Consider the following 25,042-nt stretch of genomic DNA (forward strand, 5'->3'; position numbering starts at 1 on the left):
AGCTCACTGCAAACTCCGCCTCCCGGGTTTATGCCATTCTCCTGCCTCAGCCTCCCGAGTAGCTGGGACTACAGGCGCCCGCCACCGCGCCCGGCTAGTTTTTTGTATTTTTTTAGTAGAGACGGGGTTTCACCGTGTTAGCCAGGATGGTCTCGATCTCCTGACCTTGTGATCCACCCGTCTCGGCCTCCCAAAGTGCTGGGATTACAGGCTTGAGCCACCGCGCCCGGCCCATTCTGAGTTTTGATAAATGTATGATGACATGTATCACCATCATGGTTTCTTTTTTTTTTTTTTTTTTTTTTCGAGACGGAGTCTTGCTCTGCTGCCCAGGCTGGAGTGCAGTGGCCGGCTCTCAGCTCACTGCAAGCTCCGCCTCCTGGGTTCACGCCATTCTCCTGTCTCAGCCTCCCGAGTAGCTGGGACTACAGGCGCCCGCCTCGTCGCCCGGCTAGTTTTTTGTATTTTTTAGTAGAGACGGGGTTTCACCGTATTAGCCAGGATGGTCTCGATCTCCTGACCTCATGATCCGCCCGTCTCGGCCTCCCAAAGTGCTGGGATTACAGGCTTGAGCCACCGCGCCCGGCCCATGGTTTCTTATAGAATGTTTCACTGTCCTAAAAAATACCTCTTCTGGGCTGGACATGGTGGTTCACGCCTGTAATCCCAGCACTTTGGGAGGCAGAGATGGACTGATCACTGAACACTGGGAGTTCAAAACCAGCCTGGCCAACATGGTGAAACACTATCTCTACTAAAAATACAAAAATTAGCTGGGTGTGTTGGCAGGCGCCTGTAATCCCAGCTACACGGGAGGCTGAGGTAGGAGAATTGCTTGAACCAGGGAGCTGGAGGTTATGGTGAGCCAAGATTGTGCCACTGTACTCCAGCCTGGTGATAGAGCAAGACTCTGTCTCAAAAATTAAAAACAAAAACCTTTTCACCAGTTTATCCCTCCCTCCCCCAGATACACTGGGAACCACTGATGTTTTTACTATCTTCACAGTTTTCCTTTTCTAGAATGTCGTACAGTTGGAATAATTCGGCATGTGGCCTTTTCAGATTTTTACTTTGCAATATGCCTTTAAGATTCCTGTGTGTCTTTGGCTGGGCACCGTGGCTCATGCCTGTAATCCCAGCACTTTGGGAGGCCAAGGCAGGTGGAACACGAGGTCGGGAGATGGAGACCATCCTGGCTAACTAACATGGTGAAACCCCGTCTCTACTAAAAAATTCAAAAAATTAGCAAGGCGTGGTGGTGGGTGCCTGTAGTCCCAGCTGCTTGGGAGGCTGAGGCAGGAGAATGGCGTGAACCCAGGAGGTGGAGCTTGCAGTGAGCTGAGATCACAGCACTGCACTCCAGCCTGGGTGATAGAGCGAGACTCCAAGACTCCATCTCAAAAAAAAAGATTCCTGTGTGTCTTTTTGTGGCTTGATAGATTGTTTCTTTTTCTCACTGAATAATATTCCATTGTATGGATGTACCACAGTTTGTTTACCCATTCACCTATTGAAGGACATCTTATTTTGGTTGCTTCCAAGTTTTAGCAATTATGAATAAAGCTGCTTAAACATTTGTGTACAGGTTTTTGGCAAAGGAATAGACAGATCAATGTTACAGAATAGAAAACCTGGAAATAGAGACACACAAATATAGTAAGTTTGTCATTGACAAAGGAGAAGGGAAATTCAATGGAGAAAGCAGAGAGGATAATCTTTTCAACAAACGGTGCTGGTGCAGGCTGTGCGCAGTGGCTCATGCCTGTAATCCCAGCACTTTGGGAGGTCGAGGCGGGTGAATCACTTGAGATCAGGAGTTCTCAAGTGATGACTGGTGATGACACCAGCCTGGCCAACATGGTGAAACCCCGTGTTTACTAAAACTACAAAAAATTAGCTGGGTGTGGTGGTGCATGCCTATCGTCCTAGCTACTGTAGATGCTGAGGCAAGGAGGATCACTTGAACCCGGGAGTTCAAAGCTGCAGTAAGCTATGATCATGCCACTGCACTCTAGCCTGGGTGACAGAGCAAGACCCCAACTCTGAAAAAATAACAGTCTAGCCGGATGCGGTGGCTCACGCCTGTAATCCCACCCCTTTGGGAGGCCGAGGTAGGCGGATCACAAGGTCAAGAGATCGAGACCAGCCTGGCCAACATGGTGAAACGCCCCCCCCCCAATAAAATACAAAAAATTAGCGAGGTGTGGTGGTGTGCAGCTGTAGCTCCAGCTACTCAGGAGGCTGAGGCAGGGGAATTGCTTGAACCAGGAAGGTGGAGGTTGCAGTGAGCCAAGAGCATGCCACTGCACTCCATCTTGACGACAGAGCAAGAGTCCGCACCCCCCTCCCAAAAAAACAGTCTGGGCGCAGTGGCTCATGCCTGTAATCCCAGTACTTTGGGAGACCAAGGCAGGTGGATGACTTTGAGACCAGGAATCTGACACCAGCCTGGCCAACACATAAAACATCGTCTCTACTAAAAATACAAAAAATTGGCTGGGCGCGGTGGTTCACACCTGTAATCCCAGAACTTTGGGAGGCTGAGGCGGGTGGATCATGAGATCAGGAGATCGAGACCATCCTGGCTAACACTGTGAAACCCTGTCTCTACTAAATACAAAAAATTAGCTAGACGTAGTGGCATGTGCCTGTAGTCCCAGCTACTCGGGAGGCTGAGGCAGGAGAATCGCTTGAACCAGGGAGGCAGAGGTTGCAATGAAGTGAGACCATGCCACTCCACTCCAGCCTGGGTGACAGAGTGAGACTCCTTCTCAGAAAAAAAAAGGACTAGCAGCTGGGTGTAGTGGCTCACACCCGTAATCCTAGCACTTTGGGAGACCGAGGTGGGAGGATCACTTGAGTCCAGGAGTTTGGGACCAGCCTGGTCAACAAAGTGAGACCCCAATCTCATTCATAGTAAATGTCTTGGCTGGGCCTGGCTCACACCTGTAATACCAGCACTTCGGGAGGCCGTGGTAAGAGGATTGCTTGAGCCCAGGAATTCAAGACCAGCCTGGGCAACATAGTGACATCCTATCTCTACCAAAAAATAAAAAACTACACACACACACATACTAAATATCTGACCAGATACCTCACCAAAGAAAATGCATTGATGGCACATGAGTATATGAAAAGATGGGCTGGGTGTGGTGGCTCACACCTGTAATCCTAGCACTTTTGGAGGCCACATGCGGGTGCATCACTTGAGGTCAGGAGTTCAAGACTAGCCTGGCCAATATGGGGAAACCCCATCTCTACTTAAGAAAATACAAAAATTAGCTGGGTGTGGTGGCACGCACCCGTAATCCCAGCTACTTGGGAGGCTGAGGCAAGATAATCACTTGAACCCAGAAGGTGGAGGTTGCAGTGAGCCAAGATCCTGTGCCACTGCACTCCAGCCTGAGCAACAGAATGAGACTCTGTCTCAAAAAGAAAAAAAAGATGCTCTCGTCAGGTGTCATCAGAGAGTTGGAAATTGAAGTAATGAAATACTACTGTACATTTATTAGAATGGCTAAAATTCAAAATACCAACAGCACCAAATGCTGACGTGGATAGGGAGTAACATGTCATTTATTGCTTGTGTAAATGCAAAATGACACAACCACTTTGGAAGACAATTTGGCAGTTTCTTACAAAAGTAAACATTGTTGGCCTTATGATGCAGCAGTTGCATTCCGTGGCATGCAAAGAAGTTTAAAACTTGTGTTCATGGCCGGGCGCGGTGGCTCAAGCCTGTAATCCCAGCACTTTGGGAGGCCAAGACAGGCGGATCACGAGGTCAGGAGATCGAGACCACCCTGGCTAACACTGTGAAACCCCGTCTCTACTGAAAAATACAAAAAAAAAAACTAGCCGGGCGAGGTGGCGGGCGCCTGTAGTCCCAGCTACTCGGGAGGCTGAGGCAGGAGAATGGCATAAACCCGGGAGGCGGAGCTTGCAGTGAGCTGAGATCCGGCCACTGCACTCCAGCCCGGGCGACAGAGCAAGACTCCGTCTCAAAAAAAAAAAAAAAAAAAAAAAACTTGTGTTCATGCAAATATCCGAGTTTTAATCCCTGTTCTGCCATTTATTAAAATGTGTGCTGCTTAACCTTTAAAAAAGAAACTTACTGGTTAGACAAATTTTTTGAGTGCCTACTATGTGCGAGGCAGTATTCCAGGTGCCGGAGAATATAATTAATACAGCAGTGAAGAAAATGGAGCTTGCACTACAGTAAGGTGAGCCAGTGTATAGATAAGTAACTTAACTCCAGTACTTTTGTCTTTTTTTTTTTTCCCCCTTCTTTTTTGTGGAGAGCAAGGTCTCACTATATTGCCCAGGCAGGTCTCCAACTCCTGGGCTCCAGCTATCCTCCTACCTCTGCCTCCCTAAGAGCTGGGATTATGGGCGTGAGCTACTGTGCCTAGCAACTTAAGTACTTTGGAGAACAGAACACAAAGGAATGGAAAGTGTTAAGACTATTACAAGGGAGGGCTGTCGTTGGAACAGAGACATAAGTGACTATATCACTCTACATAATTTGGAAGTTTTCAAGCTAAGTATGGATATGCAGAGTTCACTTTTTAGTCTGTTACTATGGATAAATAAAATAAAACAGAATAGATTACTGAATTCCCCCACGTACCCATTTTCCATGGCAAATCTTTTTTTGTTGCTGTTTTTTTGTTTTTGAAATGGAGTCTCTGTTGCCCAGGCTGAAGTGCAGTGGCACGATCTCGGCTCACTACCTCTGCCTTGGGTTCAAGTGATTCTCGTGCCTCAGCCTCCCAAGTAGCTGGAATTACAGGCGTGTGCCACCAAGCCCATCTACTTTTTATATTTTTAGTAGAGACGGGGGTTTCACTATGTTGACCAGGCTGGTCTCAAACTCCTGACCTAAAGTGATCCACCTGCATCAGCCTCCCAAAGTGCTGGGATTACAGGCATGAGCCACCAAGCCTGGCCTGTTGCTGTTTAATTACTTTTTGTTTGTTTGTTTTTCCGTTTATTTTTTCCATTTTAAACCTTGTGTATAACACTACCTGTTTCCCCTCTCCTGTATTGGAAGTAAATTCCAGATACTTTATCCATAATTTTTTTTGCCTCAAGCCTCCAAGTAGCTGGGATTACAGGCACCTGGCCAGGCTGGTCTCGAACTTCTGGCCTCAAGTGATTGGCCTACCTCGGCCTCCCAAAGTGCTGGGATTTCAGGCATGAGCCACGGGACCCAACCTATCATACTTACTTACTTATTTATTTACTTGTTTGTTTATTTGAGACAGATTCTCAGTCACCTAGGCTGGAGTGCAAATGACAGGACCTCGGCTCACTACAACCTGTCTCTCGGGTTCAAGCGGTTCGCCTGCCTCAGCCCCCCAAGTACCTGGGATTACAGGCATGTGCCACAACACCTGGCTAATTTTTGTATTTTTAGTAGAGTTTCATTTCACCATGTTGGCCAGGCTGGTCTTGAACTTCTGACCTCAGGTGATCCGCCCGCCTCAGCCTCCCAAAGTGTTGGGATTACAGGCGTGAGCCTCCGCTTCTGGCCTGGTTATGTCTTTTAATATTTACTTTTTATTTATGTATTTATTTATTTTGAGATGGAGTCTCACTTGGTCGTCCAGCTTGGAGTACAGTGACATGGTCTTGGCTCACTGCATGGTCTTGGCTCACTTGTCTCCTGGGTTCAAGCAATTCTCCTGCCTCAGCCTCCCAAGTAGCTGGGACTGCAGGGGCACACTGCCACACCTGGCTAATTTTTTGTAGTTTAGTAGAGACAAGGTTTCACCGTGTTGCCCAGGCTGGTCTTGAACTCCTGACCTCAGGTGATCCACCCGCCTCGGCCTCCCAAATTGCTAGGATTACAGGCGTGGGCTACGGAGCCTGGCTCATACTTTAAAAAATAATTTTAAAAAATGACTGGGCACGATGGCTCATGCCTGAGTTCCCAGCACTTTGGGAGGCCAAGGCGGGTGGACCACGAGGTCAGGAGTTGAAGACCAGCCTGGCCAATTATGGTGAAACCCCATCTCTACTAACAAAAAATGCAAAAATTAGCTGGATGTGGTGGTGGGAGCCTGTAATCCCAGCTACTCGGGAGGCTGAGGCAGTAGAATCACTTGAACCCAGGAGAGGCAGGGGTTGCAGTGAGCCGAGATCGCACCATTGCACTCCAGCCCAGGTGACAGTGCAAGACTCAGTCTCAAAAATAAATAAATAAACAACAAAAGGTAAATCCATAATGTAATTAAAATCTACCCTTTATTAGGCCGGGTGCAGTGGCTCATGCTTGTAATCCCAGCACTTTGGGAGGCCAAGGCGGGCGGATCACGAGGTCAGGATATCGAGACCATCCTGGCTAACACGGTGAAGCCCCATCTCTACTAAAAATACAAAAAATTAGCTGGGTGTGGTAGCGAGTGCCTGTAGTCCCCGCTACTTGGGAGGCTGAGGCAGGAGAATGGCGTGAACACGGGAGGTAGAGCTTGCAATGAGCCGATATGGCGCCCCTGCACTCCAGCATGGGTGACAGCAAGACTCCCTCTTAAAAAAATATATATATATACACCCTTTATTAAAATGTTTAATAGTCTTATACATTTCATTATTTTGATTTATCTGAATCAAGGTCAAAATTAAGTCTACATATTGAATTTGGCTTTTTTTTTTTTCTTGAGACAGGGGCTCGATCTTGGCTCACTGCAATCTCTGCCTTCCAAGTTTAAGCGATTCTCCTGCCTCAGCCTCCTGAGTAGCTGGGATTACAGGCGCGCACCACCACGCCCAGCTAATTTTTATATTTTTAGTAGAGACAGGGTTTCACCGGGTCAGGCTGGTATCGAACTCCTGACCTTGTGATCCATCCGTCTTGGCCTCCCAAAGTGTTGGGATTAGAGGGGTCAGCTACCATACCTGACCTTTTTCTTTTTTTCTTGAGATGGAGTCTTCTCTCTCTGTCGCCCAGCTTGGAGTGCAGTGGTGCAATCTCGGCTCACTGTAACCTCCCTCCTGGATTCAAGTGATTCTCCTGCCTCAGCCTCCCGAGTAGCCGGGACTACAGGTGCCTGCCACCACACCCAGCTAATTTTTATATTTTTAGTTGATACGGGGTTTCACTATGTTAGCCATGCTGGTCGCAATCTGCCTGCCTCAGCCTCCCAAAGTACTAGGGTTACAGGTGTGAGCCACCTTGCCTGGCCTTAATATTTACTGTTCATCTTAATTTCCCCCTACCTTTTGTCTTATAGTATATTCATGGAAGAAACTAGGCTTTGAAATTGTCACACAGTCTAATTTTTGCTGATTGCTCGCTGTGGTGTAGTTTAACATGTTCTTTTTCCCCATGTATCTACAGTTGATTGGTAATTGAATATACAGATTGATTCCGGATTTTTGTTTTGTTTTGTTTTTGGCAAGATTACTTCATAGTTGGCCTTTCTTTGATCACAGTGCCCAAATGTCTGAATCCACTGATTCTTTATGGGTTGCAGAACAGTATTCTAATGTTATTATTACTTAATAATTACTTGGAATATAATGAAAAACTTTCCCTCGTTGTTTTTTTTTTGATCTCAATCACCCAGGCTGGATTGCAGTGATGGGAACACGGACGGCTCACTGTAGCCTCAACCTTCTGGGCCTGAGCAATCTTCCCACCTCAGCCCTCCATGTAGCTGGGGGCTACAGGCATGTGCCACCATGCTTGGCTAATTTTTGTATTTTTTGTAGAGATGGGGTTTTGCCACGTTGCCCAGGCTGGTCTCGAACTCCTGAGCTTAGGCGATGCACACACCTCAGCCTCCCAAAGTACTGGGATTACAGGCGTGAGCCACTGTTCCTGGCCCTAACTTTCCCTCTTCAACTCGTTGGAGTCATAATGGCATAGACTGTATAGAAGAGGCAGGGTTAACAGCTTTTTTGTTTTTTCTTTTTTTCTTTGCTTAACCAGTTTTCACAAAAATGAGTTAGGTCATCAGCTTCCCTCAGTGATGTCCAATTAAGGTTTTCTTGTTTATAAGAGTCATTGTGAACTTGCAGATTTAAACATATTTAATGAGATTCAGCTAATTGCAGTCATCTTTACTGATGCACAAATGTCCCATCATTGGCCATTAGGAGCCTCTTTAAATTGACCCCTAAGTCCTTTTGACATGACCCTAATAGTCTTTCTTAATTTCTCACTTAACAGAATGTTTCAGTCCTGTCTTGGATATTTCTTGTTCTAATGTAGAATCCTTCAGTTCTGGAGCCTGGTTCCTTTTATTGGGGCTTGGTATTTCAGTGCCTTACTTCAGTGGGCAGAAGTAGAAATTGTTTTTAAAGATAAAATACATCATTTTGGTGCTTATAGTTCAGATTCAGAATTATAAGGCTACTACCTAGGTTTTTTTATCTATAGCCCCTTACTTCCATGTTAGGAGCCCTTGCCCTCAGTCAATAGAGTCTGTTTTATTTTATTTTGATTTATTTTTTTATTTTGAGACAGGGTCTTGCTGTGTTTCCCAGGCTGGAGTGCAGTGGCACAATCTTGCCTCACTGCAACCTGTACCTCCTGGGCTGAAGCGATCCTTCTACCTCTCAGCTTCCCAAGTAGCTGGGACTACAGGTGCACACCACCACACCTGGCTAGTTCTTATATTTTTTCATAGAAATGAGGTTTTGCCATGTTGCCTAGGCTGGTCTCAAATTTCTGGGTTCCAGTGATCCTCCTGCCTTAGCCTCCCAAGGTTACACCCATGAGCCACCATGCCCGGGCCATTTTACTTTTTCTTACAGGGTCTTGCTTTGTCTCCCAGGCTCAAGTACAATGTTGCGATCATAGTTCACTGCTGCCTTGCCCTGTTGGGCTCGAGCTGGGACCCAGGCTTGAGCGGTTGCACTCAGCTTTTTTTTTTTTTTTTTTTTTTTAAGTTTTTGTATTGACGGGGTCTCTTTGTGTTGCCCAGACTGGTCTTGAACTCCTGGGTTCAAGTAGTCCTCCTACCTTGGCCTCCCAATGTGCTGAGATTATAGACATGAATAACCACATCCAGCCAAATTTATTACAAATTGTAGAGAAGAGAATAAAATTAGGGAAGTGACATCAGAGGAAGCAAGTGGCAGAGCAAACCCAGAGAAGTGGAACATGCCAAAGTATGGCAATAATTGTTCCCAGGAGAACAGTTATTTTTTTTTTAAAAAAAAGGAAGGCCAGGCATGGTGGCTCACGCCTGTAGTCCCAGAACTTTGGTAGGCCAAGGTGGGAGAATTGCTAGAGCCCAAGAGTTGAAGACTAGCCTGGGCAACATAGCAAGACCTCATCTCCACTAAAAATCAAAAAAATTAGTCAAGTGTGATCGCGCACACCTGTGATTCCAGCTACTAGGGAGGCTCAAGTGGGAGGATTCCTTGAATCCTTCTTTGCTGAGAAGGGCTGTTTTCTGCTCATCCTGGATCTTGGGGGCTTCAGATATGTCTAAGAGCAGAAAAACTTTTCCCATTGCCACTGGGTCACAAAATAGCTGAAAAGTATACAAAAAATAGAGTCAGAACTGCCTTGAAGAGATGGAAGTGCACTACTCTAGTTAGACAGCCAGCCTGTTCTGGCAAGAGCACAGAACACAGAAGCGGAGTGTATTGGGCAGAATGTTCTTTTTTCTGCTTCCAGTAAGTATCATAACACTGCTTGCTTGGAGAATCCCAAAACCCTATAGGAGAATACTGTTGCCTGCTGCTATTTCATTATGCACCCAGTGCACAAACATGTGCATACTGACTGACTTCAGCACATGAAGGGGCCTTGGTGGTCATGTCAAATGTTATCTTTCTTTGGTGCAGACCTGGCTGACCAGGGCTCTTGTTCAAATTATTGACCTTTGTCCATGCCTAGCTCTGGGTTCACTTATGAACTAGGGTCTTACAGTAACACCAGCTCTGTGGGGGGATCTTGTAATAGTTCAAATACTGTCATATTGGCTAGGCGTGGTGGTTCACGCCTGTATTTCTAACTGTTCAGGAAACTGGCAGGAGGAGTCTTTGAGCCCAAGAGCTCAAGGCTGCAGTTAGCCGTGATTGTGTCACTGTACTCTGGCTGGGGTGACAGAGCAAAACCTCATCTCTCTTTTTTTTTTTTTTTGAGACAGGATCTCATTCTGTCACCCAGGCTTAAGTACAGTGGTGGATCACGGCTAACTACAGCCTTGACCCAGGCCCAAAGAATCCTCCCACCTCAGCCTCCCTGGTAGCTGGGATCACAGGTGTGCGCCATCACACTTGAATAATTTTTTTGATTTTTAATGGAGATGGGGTCTGGTTATGTTGCCCAGGCTGGTCTTAAACTCTTGGGCTCAAGCAGTTCTCCCACCTCAGCCTCCCAAAGTTCTGGGATTACAGGTGTGAGCCACCATGCCTGGCCTTGTAGAAGAGACCCTGTATCTTAGCAAATAATAATAATTAAAAAAAAATCTCCCAAAGAGTATCAGTCTCCTGTTTATCTAGAGAATGAATGACAATAGCCTTGCTGTTTTGTTTTGTTTTGTTTTGTTTTGTTTTGTTTTGTTTTGTTTTTTTGAGACGGGAGTCAGGCTCTGTCGCCCAGGCTGGAGTGCAGTGGTGCAATCTCAGCTCACTGCAAGCTCTGCTTCCAGGGTTCACACCATTCTCCTGTCTCAGCCTCCCAAGTAGCTGGGTCTACAGGAGCCCGCCACCACACCCAGCTATTTTTTGTATTTTTAGTGGAGACGGGGTTTCACCATGTTAGCCAGGATGGTCTTGATCTCCTGACCTCATGATCCACCCGCCTTGGCCTCCCAAAGTGCTGGGATTACAGGCGTGAGCCACCGCACCCGGCTGGCCTTGCTTTTTAGAGACGGTTGAAATGAGAGAAGACTTGGTAAGGAAAACGGGCATGCATGCCAGTTCTTTGGGTCCTGGACCACCTTTGAAAATATGCAAAGCTCTGTACACTCTCAGAGAAGTATGCATATATGCAGAGTTTGGTTTATAGTTTTCTGTACTTCACTGTCTCTGAGGGCAGTCTTTTTGCCCTGTGTTAGCCTTGGATTAGAGGGTAACAACAATCATGTAAGGCTGTGGTTCTCAAGTGTAGTGTTAAAAATACTCATCATCAGGTTCCACCTCAGAAACAAGTTGGGACCCAGCTCTCTGTGTTTTAACAAGCTTTCCAGATGATTTTTGCCACACTTTAGGGAGAGTCCCCTGATGAAATTTGTACCCCTGTGTGGTCCTTATGCTTCACACCTCCCATATTGTGCCTTTGAGAGATCACCTGTTGTCCTCTTGTTGTAACAGTACTCTATTCCTCCTAGGCTATGTCTTGCCCAGCCATGTGACTGAGGAGATGCTGTGGGAGTGCAAGCAGCTTGGGGCTCACTCCCCCTCCACCTTGCTGACCACCCTCATGTTCTTTAATACCAAGTAAGTGTTCTAGAGGCTCCACTGCTGGCATCTGTCCAGTGAAGAGTGTGGAAACTATCCAAGAGGCCTTCTGAATTCCTCTGACATATATTTGAGAAACTGGGCTACTGAAAGCCCTAACCCCACTTGGCTGCATTTTGTTTGGTAACCAGTGAGGCAAACACCCTTGCCAGACCCCTACCATCCATCTTGATGTAGCTCCTGCACTGGATACTGGTTGGGTACAAGCCTGCCTAGATCTTGGGAATGTGGGTGGTGGCTTCTCTGAAGCACCAGTGGGCAGAGGATGAGTCATGGTATCCTCCCGGCACCCCTCCCTCTGCCTTGCGTTTTACTTGTGATCCAGGTACTTCCTATTGAAGACAGTGGACCAGCACATGAAGCTGGCCTTCTCCAAGGTCTTGCGACAGACGAAGAAGAACCCCTCTAATCCCAAGGATAAAAGCACGAGTATCCGGTACTTGAAGGCCCTTGGAATACACCAGACTGGCCAGAAAGGTAGGGAAAGGAGGCAGGAATGGTAAAAACAGGTGCTACTTGTCCTGCCCTTGTGCCTGTGAGGCTAGTAATAAGTGTAAAGGTTGAGATTTGCTGGATAAAATTCACTCCCTTCTCACCAGCCAAAAATTCTGAACTTTCCTCCTAGAAGCAGAGAAGCCCCAGAGAGAATAGCTGCCTCTTCCCTTAGTAGTCACTGCCCATGCCTCATACCTTTCCTCCCTAGACCCTGTATTTCCTAGTTGGGCTGGCTGAAAGCCTAAGGTTCCTGATTTGGGTCTGAGGTAAGGCAGTCTGATGCCAGGTCTGTGGTGGTGGGGATGTGTGTTTTATAGTTACAGATGACATGTATGCAGAACAGACGGAAAATCCAGAGAATCCATTGAGATGTCCCATCAAGCTTTATGATTTCTACCTCTTCAAATGGTGAGGAGGCTTTATTGTGACTGGCTGTCCATGTGTGTGCATGTGTGTTTATGCGTGTGCATGTTCACTTGTGTGATAGCTTATCACACAGGAAAGGCATTCTCTAGTCCCAAACCACATAAAAACACTTCCAGAAAGCTAAATGTAGAAGCATCCTTGCTCTGGCTTTTCAAATGTGTGTGATGTGCCTAGCACTGATAGAAAAAGGGGTACCAGGTCCCTACAGTCAACTTTCACGAAAAGGATATGAAGGTACAGAGAATCTATCTTCCTCACATATTGAGCATGGCCCTGCTTCCTGACCTTGACCTTTTGTCACTGCCACCATTAATCTAGGTGAGACTTCTCTCAGCTTTTTCTCCCTTTTGCCCATTCAGTGGTTTCTCATTACATAGTAATTCTTTTATGGCAGACAACTCCTTTCATGCACTCCCCCTTGCTAACCTCATATCTGTGGAGCTTAGTTCCCTAGCCACACTAGCTCCTCTCCACTCAAGGGCATCATATTATGCCTCTTCTCAACTTAAACGCAGCTTATCAGGGAAGCATTTCCACATTCCCCACCTCTTCCCTGTGGCTGTTTCCTAGGTAGCACTTATCACTGTTTGTTATTTTGTATTTGTGTAACTTTAATTGCTACCTGTGTCCCCTCCTATCTGTAAGCTCCATGAGGTAGGAAATACTGTTGCTGCCCATTTTTTTTTAATATCAGCACCTGGTGCTGACCTGGCACTAGTAACCCTTAAATAAATCTTAAATGGATGGATGAATAACTGTTAGAGGATACAGGATGCCAAGTACTTAATAGAGGTACAGCATGGTTAGGGGGAGGGGAGTGAACCCAAGTTAAGGGCCCCAGTGTAATGGCCATCATTAGTGGGTAGAAAACACAACATGAGGCCGGGCACAGTAGCTCACACCTCTAATCCCAGCACTTTGGGAGGCCAAGGTGGGTGGATCACCTGAGGTCAGGAGTTCGAGACCAGCCTGGCCAACATAGCGAAACCCCATCTCTACTAAAAGTACAAAAATCAGCTGGGCTTGGTGGCACGTGCCTATAGTCCCAGCTACTCGGGAGGCTGAAGCAGGAGAATCACTTGAACCAAGGAGGCGGAGGTTGCAGTGAGCTGAAATCACCCCCACTGCACTCCAGCCTGGAGACAAGATGCCATCTCAAAAACAAACAAAAAACAAAACACAACATGTGCAAAGACTTGGAGATAGACCCTTTGAGCAGTGAAGTTGGCTTCAAGTAAGATAAGGATGGACTCATATGAGTCCATGGGAGCCTTAGGCTGGTGCATTCAGTGATGGATCACAGCTGGTATGTGGGAAGGAGGGGCAGAAGGGAAGCAACCCAACATTTGGGGGATTTGCAGTAGTCCCAAAGGAGGACCAGGATGTAGTGCGTGGTGGCTGCATGGAATTCAGTAGCTGTGCCACAATACCTTGGGGCCTTACTGTTTGCAGACAGCATCTGTCTGGGAGGTTCAAGGTGGGAGGGTTTAAGTTGTGTTGGTGGTACCCAACTTTTATTCACATATTCTTCAGCCCCCAGAGTGTGAAAGGCCGGAATGACACCTTTTACCTGACACCTGAGCCGGTGGTGGCCCCCAACAGCCCAATCTGGTACTCAGTCCAGCCTATCAGCAGAGAGCAGATGGGACAAATGCTGACCCGGATCCTGGTGATAAGAGAAATTCAGGAGGCCATCGCAGTGGCCAATGCAAGCACTATGCACTGAGATGCCTTGGCCATAGTGCAAGAGAAAGCAGCCAGGAAAAACCAGAGAGACTTTCACACTAAAGAAGAGGCCTCCATTTTTTCTTTTTTCTTTTTTTTATTGGTGTAGTTACGAAGCCTTTCAGGCTGCTTCTGTTTAAAATGTAAAAGAAAACTTTGCCCCCTTTGCATCTTCATAAACCTGCTGCGGCAGACTCCTCAGCCAATGGTGGCTCTGGGTTTCCTTGAGATCTTATGTCTAGAAAGTTGCTGACTGACTCTATTTTTGTCTGGGTCCTGGGGAAAGGGCTTGGACTGTTAAATGTGGCCCCTTTCCATCTTCAAGAGAGATGGAATTAATGATGAATGGACCCTGCAAGGGAATCTCCCCAGCTGACTTCCACTGGGCTGACAGACTTTGCTGACTACAGGGGAACGATGTTCTTTTCTTTCTTCATGCTCAAACATAAATTTAGCATCATAATGGAAGAAAAATGAGGGGAACTTCAATTATGATTTATTAAAGACAATTTCTATTGCACCCTCCTTTATGACAAGTGACATTTTAGATGTTAAAGTAAAAACTTTACCATGCTTTTTTTTTTTTTTTTTTTTTTTGGCCTAACATTGAGGCCTTAAAACCTGAGGCTCCTGTGCCTGATGGAATTCTTGTAACATACACTTGTGTATCATATAAAGATACCACTCTGTTTCTCTTAATGTATTCTTACTCTAGTTGTTTATTAAGAATGACAAGCACGTCTTTTCAACATGCTAGTGAACAACGCCTCTTTATTTTGGGGAGGAGCCCGGCGGGACAGTGGAAGTAAAGCCTTGCCTGTTAATTGAACTGGCCTGGGTCCTGGGGGAGGGGGGTGGGACTCGAAATCGGCTCCTCAGTGATGAGGCCAGGGTGTGCTGTACGCATGCGCTGTTTCTTCAGCGCCAGCTCCGTCCCCGCCGTAGCGAAGCGGGTCTGTTCCGCCCGCGCGTATTACGACCTGACGTCAGCAACGTGCGCGGCGCAGTGACGAAGTCGGCTGGTTTATATTGGCGCGGCCCAGACGGTAGAGGTCTCTGCGGCGCGGTCCTCGGAGACACGCGGCGGTGTCCTGTGTTGACCATGGCCGACTACCTGATTAGTGGGGGCACATCCTACGTGCCAGATGACGGACTCACAGCACAGCAGCTCTTCAACTGCGGAGACGGCCTCACCTACAAGTGCGGGCCTATGGGGCTCACCTGGGCGAAGAGAGGGGCGGCATGCTGGGTGAAAAGGCCAGATGGGGGCTTCCGTGGAGCCTTATTGGGCGTGGGCGCCGGGGACAGGTTCCGGGAATTGGCCACCCACCTCCGGGGGCCACCCACCTCCGGGGCTCACGTTGAGACATCTGGAGCGGTGCTTGGGATACGGAGAAACATGTCAATAGTGCTTGGAATTTCAGGCTGGAGACTCCATGCTCCAGACACATGGAATTGTTAGGGTGCCAGGAGCACCGATGACAGCTCGGTGGCATGAAAGGTCCCCTGTCCCCATTTCCACCTTGTACTATGTCTGTGACACACAGGCTCTGTCAGTGCCACTCTCTGCTCACATGGGTTACGAGTTGATTGATACATGGGGATGGAGTCTCATGCTGCCCTATGCCTGAGAGCTTTACTCCCAATTCACTCCCTTCCCTCGCAGTGACTTTCTCATTCTCCCTGGGTACATCGACTTCACTGCAGACCAGGTGGTAAGTATGATCAGGAATTGGGTCCTGAACATCAAGGTGAGCTAAGGTGCTACTGTCACCTGGTCTCTGGGCTACCTCACCAGATTGGGCTTGGGTGTGGATTTTATGGGATCATGTTACTGGTTAGCATGCAGGTCATACAAAAGTGCCTTTTTGTGGGGGACTCAGTAACACCTTGAGGAGTAAGAGATGCTTTCCCACACTGGTTGACCTTTGTCTCCTCAGGACCTGACTTCTGCTCTGACCAAGAAAATCACCCTTAAGACCCCACTGGTTTCCTCTCCCATGGACACAGTCACAGAGGCTGGGATGGCCATAGCAATGGCGGTGAGCCCCATGGGGTGTGGGGGAAGGAGCAAGGACGCCATCGCCTTTCCCCAAAGGCATCCAGTCCTGCCTCTTGTCACTTAGTATTTCTCTTTTTATCCTGTAGCTTACAGGTGGTATTGGCTTCATCCACCACAACTGTACACCTGAATTCCAGGCCAATGAAGTTCGGAAAGTGAAGGTCAGAAGGGCAAAGATCATTAGCAAGCACTCCTGGGAATTGCACTGAGGTGGGGTGGGGTGGGGTGGGAGTAGGGGTTTATTCTATTAATTTAGTATTCTTTTTTCCCACCATGGGGTTCAGTTACTGAGAAGACCCTGAGATTCTGTTTCTTAAAGCAGCAGCAATAGACCAGGTGGACTGTACCTCCAGCCTACCCATGTCTCCTCTAAGATGTGTTGGTGTGATTTGGTCTTGTGGCACTGCCAAAGGGAGCATTAAGCAGAGACCCCATGCTTCAGATCAAGAGCCTGATGAAAGTAGTTCAAAGATGCGATACCCTTTCTCACCATCCCTTTCCAGAAATACGAACAGGGATTCATCACAGACCCTGTGGTCCTCAGTCCCAAGGATCGTGTGCGGGATGTTTTTGAGGCCAAGGCCCGGCATGGTTTCTGCGGTATCCCAATCACAGACACAGGCCGGATGGGGAGCCGCTTGGTGGGCATCATCTCCTCCAGGGATATTGATTTTCTCAAAGAGGAGGAACATGACTGTTTATTGGAAGAGGTGGGTGCCACTGGCAGAGTAGATCCAAGCTCTGGCAGCCCAGGTTGAAGACAAGAGGTTTCTGTTGTCTGTATGACATCTCTGATAGCCTCTCCCCTCTAGGAAAGAGGAATGTCAGGCCAAGTTTCTGACTCCTTCATTGGGTTTCTGCATCCTTTCTCCACCAGAGGCTTTCAAACTGCCCAAATGCTTGCTAGTATTCATGCTTTGTTTTTTTAAACCCCTAAGGTAGGGGCAGTGCTCGAGGTCTGCCCTCATTTTCTTGCCATTGTTCCTGGGTGGTCCTCTTTATTCCATAGTGTAAGAGGCTGCTCCCTGTGCCATGTTGTCCTTTCTACTCATCCCTCATTTAATACCATACTGCTTAGGAACTATTGGGCTCCCTTGAGGAAGGGTGATTTGGGTTTGAATGTATGAACGTGGTGGTCCATAGAACTTCACCTCTGAATTAGGCAGGGCATGTAGAGGTGACTGGCCATAGGCCAGGCACAGTGGCTTACCCCTGTAATCTCAGCACTTTGGGAGGCCAAGGCAGGCGAATCACGAGGTTAGGAGTTCAAGACCAGCCTGGCCAACATGGTGAAACCCTGTCTCTACTAAAAATACAAAAAATTGGCCAGGCGCGGTGGCTCAAGCCTGTAATCCCAGCACTTTGGGGGGCCAAGGTGGGCAGATCACGAGGTCAGGAGATCGAGACCATCCTGGCTAACACGGTGAAACCCCGTCTCTACTAAAAAATACAAAAAACTAGCCGGGCGAGGTGGCGGGCACCTGTAGTCCCAGTTACTCGGGAGGCTGAGGCAGGAGAATGGTGTAAACCCGGGAGGCGGAGCTTGCAGTGAGCTGAGATCTGGCCACTGCACTCCAGCCTGGGCGACAGAGCGAGACTCCGTCTCAAAACAAAACAAAACAAAAAAAAGTTAGTTGGGTGTGGTGGCACCTGCCTGTAATCCCAGCTACTTGGGAAGGAAAGAAAAAAAGAGTTGACTGACCATAGTTGATGACTGGCCCTTCACATCTCACCTCCTCCGTAGATAATGACAAAGAGGGAAGACTTGGTGGTAGCCCCTGCAGGCATCACACTGAAGGAGGCAAACGAAATTTTGCAGCGCAGCAAGAAGGGTAAGTCCTAGAGCTGGGAAAGGGCCTGGAACTAATGCTCAGGGTCCTGATCCATGTCCTGCCCTGACCACAGGAAAGTTGCCCATTGTAAATGAAGATGATGAGCTTGTGGCCATCATTGCCCGGACAGACCTGAAGAAGAATCGGGACTACCCACTAGCCTCCAAAGATGCCAAGAAACAGCTGCTGTGTGGGGCAGCCATTGGCACTCATGAAGATGACAAGTATAGGCTGGACTTGCTCGCCCAGGCTGGTGTGGATGTAGTGGTTTTGGTGAGCTGCTACACAGGTGGGTTGGGGCAATAGGGGCAGCTGCCACATCACAGTCTGAGACTTAGTTCCTGTCCCAGGACTCTTCCCAGGGAAATTCCATCTTCCAGATCAATATGATCAAGTACATCAAAGAGAAATACCTCAATCTCCAAGTCATTGGAGGCAATGGTAAGACAAGAGTGTGCCCTGAGGGATGTGTGGTAGGAGTGGATAAGCTGGGCTCCCACCTTAACCTTCACCTGAATGTTTTCCTTTCATTCACCTTAGTGGTCACTGCTGCCCAGGCCAAGAACCTCATTGATGCAGGTGTGGATGCCCTGCGGGTGGGCATGGGAAGTGGCTCCATCTGCATTACCCAGGAAGGTAAGAATATACTTTGATAGGGCCCACAGAGACCCCAGTTTCAGGCCCCACATACCTTGGAGCCAAGCACTCTTATGGGAACAAGTGTCCGCCAATAGGGGCAATCCTGGGGCCAAACTGACCTCTTGGATGGGTGACATGGCTGGAAGCAAGACAAGGTCTTGTCATCCCTCACCTGCCACTCCCTTGCCTAGCCTGGCCTTCTTGCTCCTGCTCTGCACCTTCTCTTAACTCTGGTCTGTTTGTTTTATTTAGTGGCTCCCAAGATCCCTCCAGACATAAAGTCCCACAGCCCCAAATGCCCTTCTACTGTCACGGGTTGCTATAGTAAGTCCAACCCGGCCCACTGGCGCGGCCCAGCTGCCCACTGCCCGGCTGCTTGGTTGACGTAGCTGTAGCTCCCGGGGTTTGTGGTGCTGATGGGTGGGCAGGGCCAACTGATTCACAGACCATGGTTTGTGGGGGGGTGCTCAAGAACATAGCTCCCCTCTTCCTCCTGGGGTGCTGATAGGGCAGGACTTTCTTTCCTAGGCAGGCCCTTTCCTGCCCACATCTTCTGCAGTAGGCATGGCTCAGGGACCAACTCCTTTGCTCTTCCACACAACCATTGCCTGTTCCACACCACAACCTGCTCTCCCACACAACCACTGCCCTTAACCTTGCCTGAGCTGCCCACCATTCAGGAAGGGCTGGGCCTGACTTCAGTGCCTCTGGGGACTAACTGCACGGTCGGGGGCTTTCCCGGCTGCTAAGACTGCATGTGCCTGAGGCTGTCCTGGGCACTGCACACATGCACGTGCACATGGGGGTGAGTAGAGGGCAGCACAGCAGTTTGTACTATTTAAGGCACATGGGGTAGCAGCCATCCCAGACACATCTCTTCCTCATCCAAGCTGCAGTCCTGATGCAGATGCAGCCAAAAGCTCCTGGGTGTTAAATGTGGCCACAGGGTCCACTGCCTGTCCCCATTAACCCTATCCACCCATGTGTTCCTCCATCTCAACAGTGTTGGCCTGTGGGCGGCCCCAAGCAACAGCAGTGTACAAGGTGTCAGAGTATGCACGGCGCTTTGGTGTTCCAGTCATCGCTGATGGAGGAATCCAAAATGTGGGTCATATTGCAAAAGCCTTGGCCCTTGGGGCTTCCACAGGTAAGGCCCAGTACCCATGAAGGCCAGTGGGACGTCTCCCCAGTGCTGCTTAGGCTTTAACCCAGCACTCCATCTGTCCACAGTCATGATGGGCTCTCTCTTGGCTGCCACCACTGAGGCCCCTGGTGAGTACTTCTTTTCCGATGGGATCCGGCTAAAGAAATATCGCGGTATGGGTTCTCTTGATGCCATGGACAAGCACCTCAGCAGCCAGAACAGATATTTCAGGTGGGACAGGCAAGCCAGTTACCTCACCCTAATCCTACACTGACAGTCTCATCTCTGCTGTGACCTTGCCTGTGTCTCTGCCTGTCCCTGCAGTGAAGCTGACAAGATCAAAGTGGCCCAGGGGGTGTCTGGTGCTGTGCAGGACAAAGGGTCCATCCACAAATTTGTCCCTTACCTGATTGCTGGCATCCAACACTCATGCCAGGACATTGGTGCCAAGAGCTTGACCCAAGTCCGGTGAGCTTGGGAAGCTGGGACATGGGTAGAGGCGCTGGTCCAGGGCCAGCTACCCATATTTGACCTCTGCCCCTCTTCAGAGCCATGATGTACTCTGGGGAGCTTAAGTTTGAGAAGAGAACGTCCTCAGCCCAGGTGGAAGGTGGTGTCCATAGCCTCCATTCGTAAGTCACCCTGTCCTTGGTGGGGCCTCTGCCATGCTTCATGCCTCCTTTCTCCTGCCCTCACCTCACAGGTGGTCCTTCTGCCTGCAGGTATGAGAAGCGACTTTTCTGAACAGGGATCCAGCACACCTCGGTTTTTTCAATAAAAATTTAGAAAGAAAAAAGTGATGCCTGATCTTTCACCAGACAGGTGGGGCTGTGTAGCTGCCACTACCACAGATGCACACAAACACAGCACCCTCATTTCCAGGGGGAGCCTCAGGCCCTGAGATAAATGTGTTCCAGGTTCAAAAAGTTCTTCCTGAGGCTGCTCACAAAACAGCTCTGACCAGCTGTGGCTCCTGGGGTTTCAGTCTCACACTGAGCATCTGACTCTGGCTCCCGAGGGGTCAAAGGGTCAAAGAACAATCCCTGGGACTGGCATACACAGGGCATCCTGCTAGCCTATAGCTTGGCCATATAGGACCAGGTGAAGACACATAAATATTCCCTAACTTGAATCTCTCTCGGCCATGCATGTTGGCTCACACCTGTAATCCCAGCACTTTGGGAGGTGGGCATATCACTCGAGGTCAGGAGTTCGAGACCATCCTGGCCAACATGGTAAAACCCCATCTCTACTAAAAATACAAAGATTAGCTGGGCATGGTGACGCATACCTGTAGTCCCAAATACTCAGGAGGCTGAGGTGGGAGAATCACTGGAACCTGGGAGGGGGAGGTTGCAGTGAGCTGAGACTGCGTGACTGCACTCCACCCTGCGAAAGAGCGAGACTCCTCTTCAAAAAAGAAAAAAAAAAAAAAAAGCCGGGTATGGTGGTAGGGGCCTGTAATCCCAGCTACTCAGGAGGCTGAGGCAGGAGAATCGCTTGAATCCTGGAGGTGGAGGTTGTAGTGGGCCAAGATCACGCCACTGCACTGCAGCCTGGGCGGCAGAGCCAGACTCCATCTCAAAAAAATAAAGTCAGCTATTTTGTGAGAAAAGTCATTGAAGTCCTCTCAACTCTGCATGTGAGGAAGTAGGTCTAGAACAGGTAAACATACTACTACCTGGCTTCTGAAAAACTAAGGAATCCTAAGTAATCTAGATAAAAAAGTGACTCCTTGGTTTCCTCACATTCCCCTCCAAGAGCCCAGTGAGACAGCTCCTGGCCAGCAACACACCTGATACAAAATGGGAGAAGTGTATAAATTATTATGTTGATAAGCAAGGTAAGTGCCAAAGGGTAGATAAGAGTGAAACCATTGGGAAGTCTGGCAGAGTGCAGTCAGCAGGACAGTTCATGGTGGTTCATTGAGCAGCTTGGCCCAAAGGTTTGAGTGAAGTCCCTCCTGGTGGAGGGATGAGAGCAGCTCCGGTTACTCGGCCTTCATGACACAGGAAGTTGAAGGTGGCACAGGCATTGGGCTGCAAAGAAAAGGCCAGCATCAGCCTGTCTAGCGTTCCGGTCTGTGCTCCCCGCAGCATGCCCCACTCCCGGGACTCACCGTGTCCTGCACTTCCACAGCAATGCCCCGCTGCCTCATGGCTTGAAGCACCTGGGGCTGCAGCCTTTCGGTCCGGTCTCCAGTCCCCACCACAACAATCTCTAGGGGAAGGGAGAGTGTGGCTAGTCTACGGTTCTGTTGAGAGGCTGGGGTGGGGTCGCCTTTTGGGGCCCAGAATACCTCTGTTCTCCCTCCCCTCCCCCAGTACCTATCCGGGGCTCCAGCATCCAGAAGAGGGAAAAGCTTTCTTCGGTGATGTCCTGGTGGGATCCCACCTGTGCAGGGAGGAGGCACATTTAATACGACAAATCCACGCAGCCTCTCCCCACCTCCATCCACTACAGGAGACAGAGGAAAGCCAAGTTTGCAGGGACACAAGCAGGGTGAGGGCCTGTGACTCTGGGCCTCAGTTTCCTCACTGCGGGCCAGGACTCACGTTCCACTGCACCACCGAGTGCGGGAGCAGAGCGCAGGGCCCGAGCACGCGGTTTCCGTTTATCATGAAGCCGCGGCTGTTGTAGCTGTCGATGTACATGGCCTGAGCGGCCTCGCGTTGCAGCAGAGAGATGTGAGTCCGCTGATACAGCTCGTCATCCGCCGGCGAGAGTCGATGCCCGCGCCGCGGGGCCCTGCGGAGGAAAAGGGTCAGGGGCGTGGGGCCGGGCTGCGCTGCCCGAAAGGCCGGAAGGTGCCGGGCTGGCTGTCGTCGGCCCTAGGGGAGGGATGGTCGAGGGCGCGGGGTCCAGGCTCACCAGGGAAGCTCAACGGGCGGACAGCGCAACGAGGGTCGCGCTCGATACAAGCTACGCAGCGCAAAAGCGGTGGCCATAGCTGACCTACGCGCGGCGAAGTCGTCACCGGCGCCGTTAGTCACCAGGTTGGCGGGGCCCTGCGGAGCCTGACCCAGCGAGGCTGCAGCGCCCCCTGCGTCCCGGAGGGCACCGCACAGCTCCGCCGGCCCAGCAGGCGAGTGTCACCTGTCCGAGGAGGCCGAGTTCCCCGACCTCCAGCGCAGCTCGTGTCAGCACCTGCCGCCCTCCCCGTCCCGGGCCCTTGCCCACAGTCCCAGGGGAGTGGAACACCTGGTAGCGTGGCCGCCCTCAGGGCGTTGCCTGGGCCGCAGCCGCGGCCTGGCCCCCGGGCTCTCAGCTATTAAGCCGCGCTCCCGGGGCGGGGCGGTCGCCCACCTAGTCGTGTCCCGAACACCTGGCCAGGCGGTCGGTGCCAGACTTCTAGCCCCTAATCCCAGCCTTTGGGGCTTCGGGCACCGTGGGCGGGGCAGCCGACTCAAGTTTCTCCGGCTCAGCGCCGAAGCACGCCCGCCCTAACCGCCACCCGCGCGACCGTTGGCCTCTCCACCGCCCGCGGAGAGGGGCGTGGCCGAGCGTGGATTGGCTTCTCAGGTGCTCCAGGGGGCGTGGCCAGATGGTTTCTCCTTAAAAATGGCTCCAAGTCTGCGGGCAGCCAGAGCAAGCGGAAGGGCAAGCTGTGGTAGTGTTGGGGTGACCGTTCGGCTGGGCCAGACCAGGCCGAACCGGACCAGACTTGAAGTAGAAGCGCGTGGAGCATCACCTTGTCCTCGTTCACTCTGCTCGCGTTCCTGGGAGTCCCCCGTGCCCCGTCTTGATCCAAGTCAAGGGCCTACTGGCGCGAGAGTCGCTGGCGCCCGCGCGGGGTTTGGGCATCTCGGCACGCCGGCTCTGTCGTGGCCTCAGGGGAACATTGTCGCGTTCGCTACCCGCGGGGCCGAGCGAGCGGGAAGCTCGGCACAGTCGGGGCCTGGTGGTGGGTCCCCTGGGGCCGGTCGCAATGGGTTTCCGGGGGTCCCGCTGCTGCTCTGTGGACCCCTTCGGCTCCTGGTGCTCTGGGCGCTGGCAGCGTCACCGGACAAAGGCCACGAGCGCGGGGGTGTCCCCAAGGCGGACGCGCGGGTTTACTTCCTCTCCGGCCCCACGGGCGCGCTTCCCTCCTGGCGGATTCCGAAGCCCGCCCCACCACCGTCACCGCACCAGTGGCCCAGGCAGGCTTCGTGGGACCAACAGGGCTAATCCTGCCCCTCGGATCTAATCCGGATCGGGACCCGGTCCCAGGGGAGGCCCCCACCTCCCCTTCTATTGTTCTGGGGCCCAGGTGAGCGTCTTGTTCCCTCTAGACTCGGTTTCACAGCCTACTCCCGGGTCTTCCTCCTGGGACTGGGGATGGGCGGGTTCTGATGTGGCCCCAGGGCGAGTGACCTGGGGGCAGGAGCTCCCCCGCCCCCCGCCAACGGCTGGACAGCGGGCAACGGAATCCCAAAAGCAGCTGTTGTCTCCAGAGCATTCCAGCTGCGCTTGGATTTCGTCCCCTGCTCTCCTGCCTGAGCAGCGCCCTGGCCCAGATGGGGTGCCCCTGACCCCCAGACATAATTTACTGAGCCGCTTGGGTCTCAGTTCCTCTCAGGTGCGCCCTCAGGCTGGAGGTGATGGGTGTAGAGGTGGGAGAGCCGACGCTGGTGGCCATCTCTGGAGCCCTGGGGAGCACTGGCGAGGGAGGGTGGACCCAGGACCTCCGGGTAGGAATGCAATGGTAGTGAGTCCCCGAGGGCTGCCTCAGCCCGCATTTCGCTAAAGATAGCCCTCTACTTCCTGGGGAAAAACCACCCCAACCGTCTTCGTGGATGAGAGTATCTAAAGTCCTCAGTTTGGCCGAGGGTTCCCAACCCTGCTAAGCAGTTGTCTCCAGTTATGCACCTTCAGAATGGAAAGCGCTTTGGAATGACACGATCACTCCCGTTGAGTGGGCCCCCGAGAAGCCATCGGGAATGTCGTGTCCGCCCAGGGCTCTTTCGGCGCCTCCCAGCAGGGCCTCAGCCCTGGCCCAGAAAAGGGCCTTGCCAACAAGCTTTTCCTGCCCCTGGGTTTCCCTGCTCTACGGATTTCCCAACTCTGTACTGAGTTAGCTTCTCTATTAAAAGGAATGGGGGTGGGGTGGGGGGTGAGTATGTTACAGTGAAATGAAAACTTTTGGGAACCTTTGTGGGAGAAAGGAAAAGCTTTCCTATTGGTAGAGGAGCAAGATATTCCAACTGAGGCCTATTTTTCTACTTCTTATGGTCGCATTATTTGGTTGGCCTGTAAATGGCTGTTGCCTAAAACAGGAAGCGTAAGGATCCTTATTAAAGCACACCAGGTTAAAGG

The 25,042-nt window shown here is 50.5% G+C and overlaps 3 protein-coding genes across 8 annotated transcripts in view; 2 read left to right on the top strand and 1 right to left on the bottom strand.

Annotated features, from left to right (window-relative positions):
• QRICH1 (glutamine rich 1) overlaps positions 1-14,821 on the top strand; it is a 67,224-nt gene extending 52,403 nt beyond the window's left edge. For all 4 annotated transcript variants that reach the window (XM_010370050.2, XM_010370041.2, XM_030913557.1 and 1 more), the window contains 4 exons: positions 11,295-11,403; positions 11,750-11,901; positions 12,237-12,327; positions 13,879-14,821. In XM_010370050.2, coding sequence (XP_010368352.1) covers positions 11,295-11,403; positions 11,750-11,901; positions 12,237-12,327; positions 13,879-14,071 — 545 coding nt within the window. In that variant the 3' untranslated portion in view covers positions 14,072-14,821. The remainder of the gene's footprint in view (positions 1-11,294; positions 11,404-11,749; positions 11,902-12,236; positions 12,328-13,878) is intronic.
• A 72-nt stretch (positions 14,822-14,893) lies between these two features.
• On the top strand, positions 14,894-21,162 carry IMPDH2 (inosine monophosphate dehydrogenase 2). Of its 2 annotated transcripts, none has more exons than XM_030913685.1 (14): positions 14,894-15,270; positions 15,778-15,785; positions 16,011-16,112; positions 16,219-16,293; positions 16,636-16,842; positions 17,877-17,964; positions 18,038-18,237; positions 18,315-18,405; positions 18,505-18,600; positions 19,607-19,750; positions 19,834-19,978; positions 20,072-20,215; positions 20,296-20,379; positions 20,470-21,162. In XM_030913685.1, the coding sequence occupies exons 1-14, from the start codon at positions 15,216-15,218 to the stop codon at positions 20,489-20,491; spliced, it is 1,461 nt and encodes a 486-aa protein (XP_030769545.1). In that variant the 5' UTR covers positions 14,894-15,215; the 3' UTR covers positions 20,492-21,162. The 2 variants fall into 2 exon arrangements, with proteins under 2 accessions (XP_030769545.1, XP_010368372.1); XM_010370070.2 differs by having other exon boundaries at positions 15,737-15,785; positions 20,470-20,543.
• A 391-nt stretch (positions 21,163-21,553) lies between these two features.
• NDUFAF3 (NADH:ubiquinone oxidoreductase complex assembly factor 3) lies at positions 21,554-23,827 on the bottom strand. 2 transcript variants are annotated; one of them, XM_010370077.2, is made up of 5 exons: positions 22,619-23,827; positions 22,303-22,495; positions 22,075-22,141; positions 21,867-21,967; positions 21,554-21,786 (listed from the first exon to the last, which is right to left on the bottom strand). In XM_010370077.2, exons 1-5 carry the CDS (start codon positions 22,693-22,695, stop codon positions 21,670-21,672), a joined length of 555 nt encoding a protein of 184 aa, XP_010368379.1. In that variant the 5' UTR covers positions 22,696-23,827; the 3' UTR covers positions 21,554-21,669. The 2 variants fall into 2 exon arrangements, with proteins under 2 accessions (XP_010368379.1, XP_010368386.1); XM_010370084.2 differs by having other exon boundaries at positions 23,054-23,199.
• Between the last annotated feature and the right edge of the window lie 1,215 nt (positions 23,828-25,042).

The sequence above is a fragment of the Rhinopithecus roxellana genome, chromosome 1 (assembly GCF_007565055.1).
Source record: "Rhinopithecus roxellana isolate Shanxi Qingling chromosome 1, ASM756505v1, whole genome shotgun sequence".
In the NCBI taxonomy this organism is placed as follows: Eukaryota; Metazoa; Chordata; class Mammalia; order Primates; family Cercopithecidae; genus Rhinopithecus; species Rhinopithecus roxellana.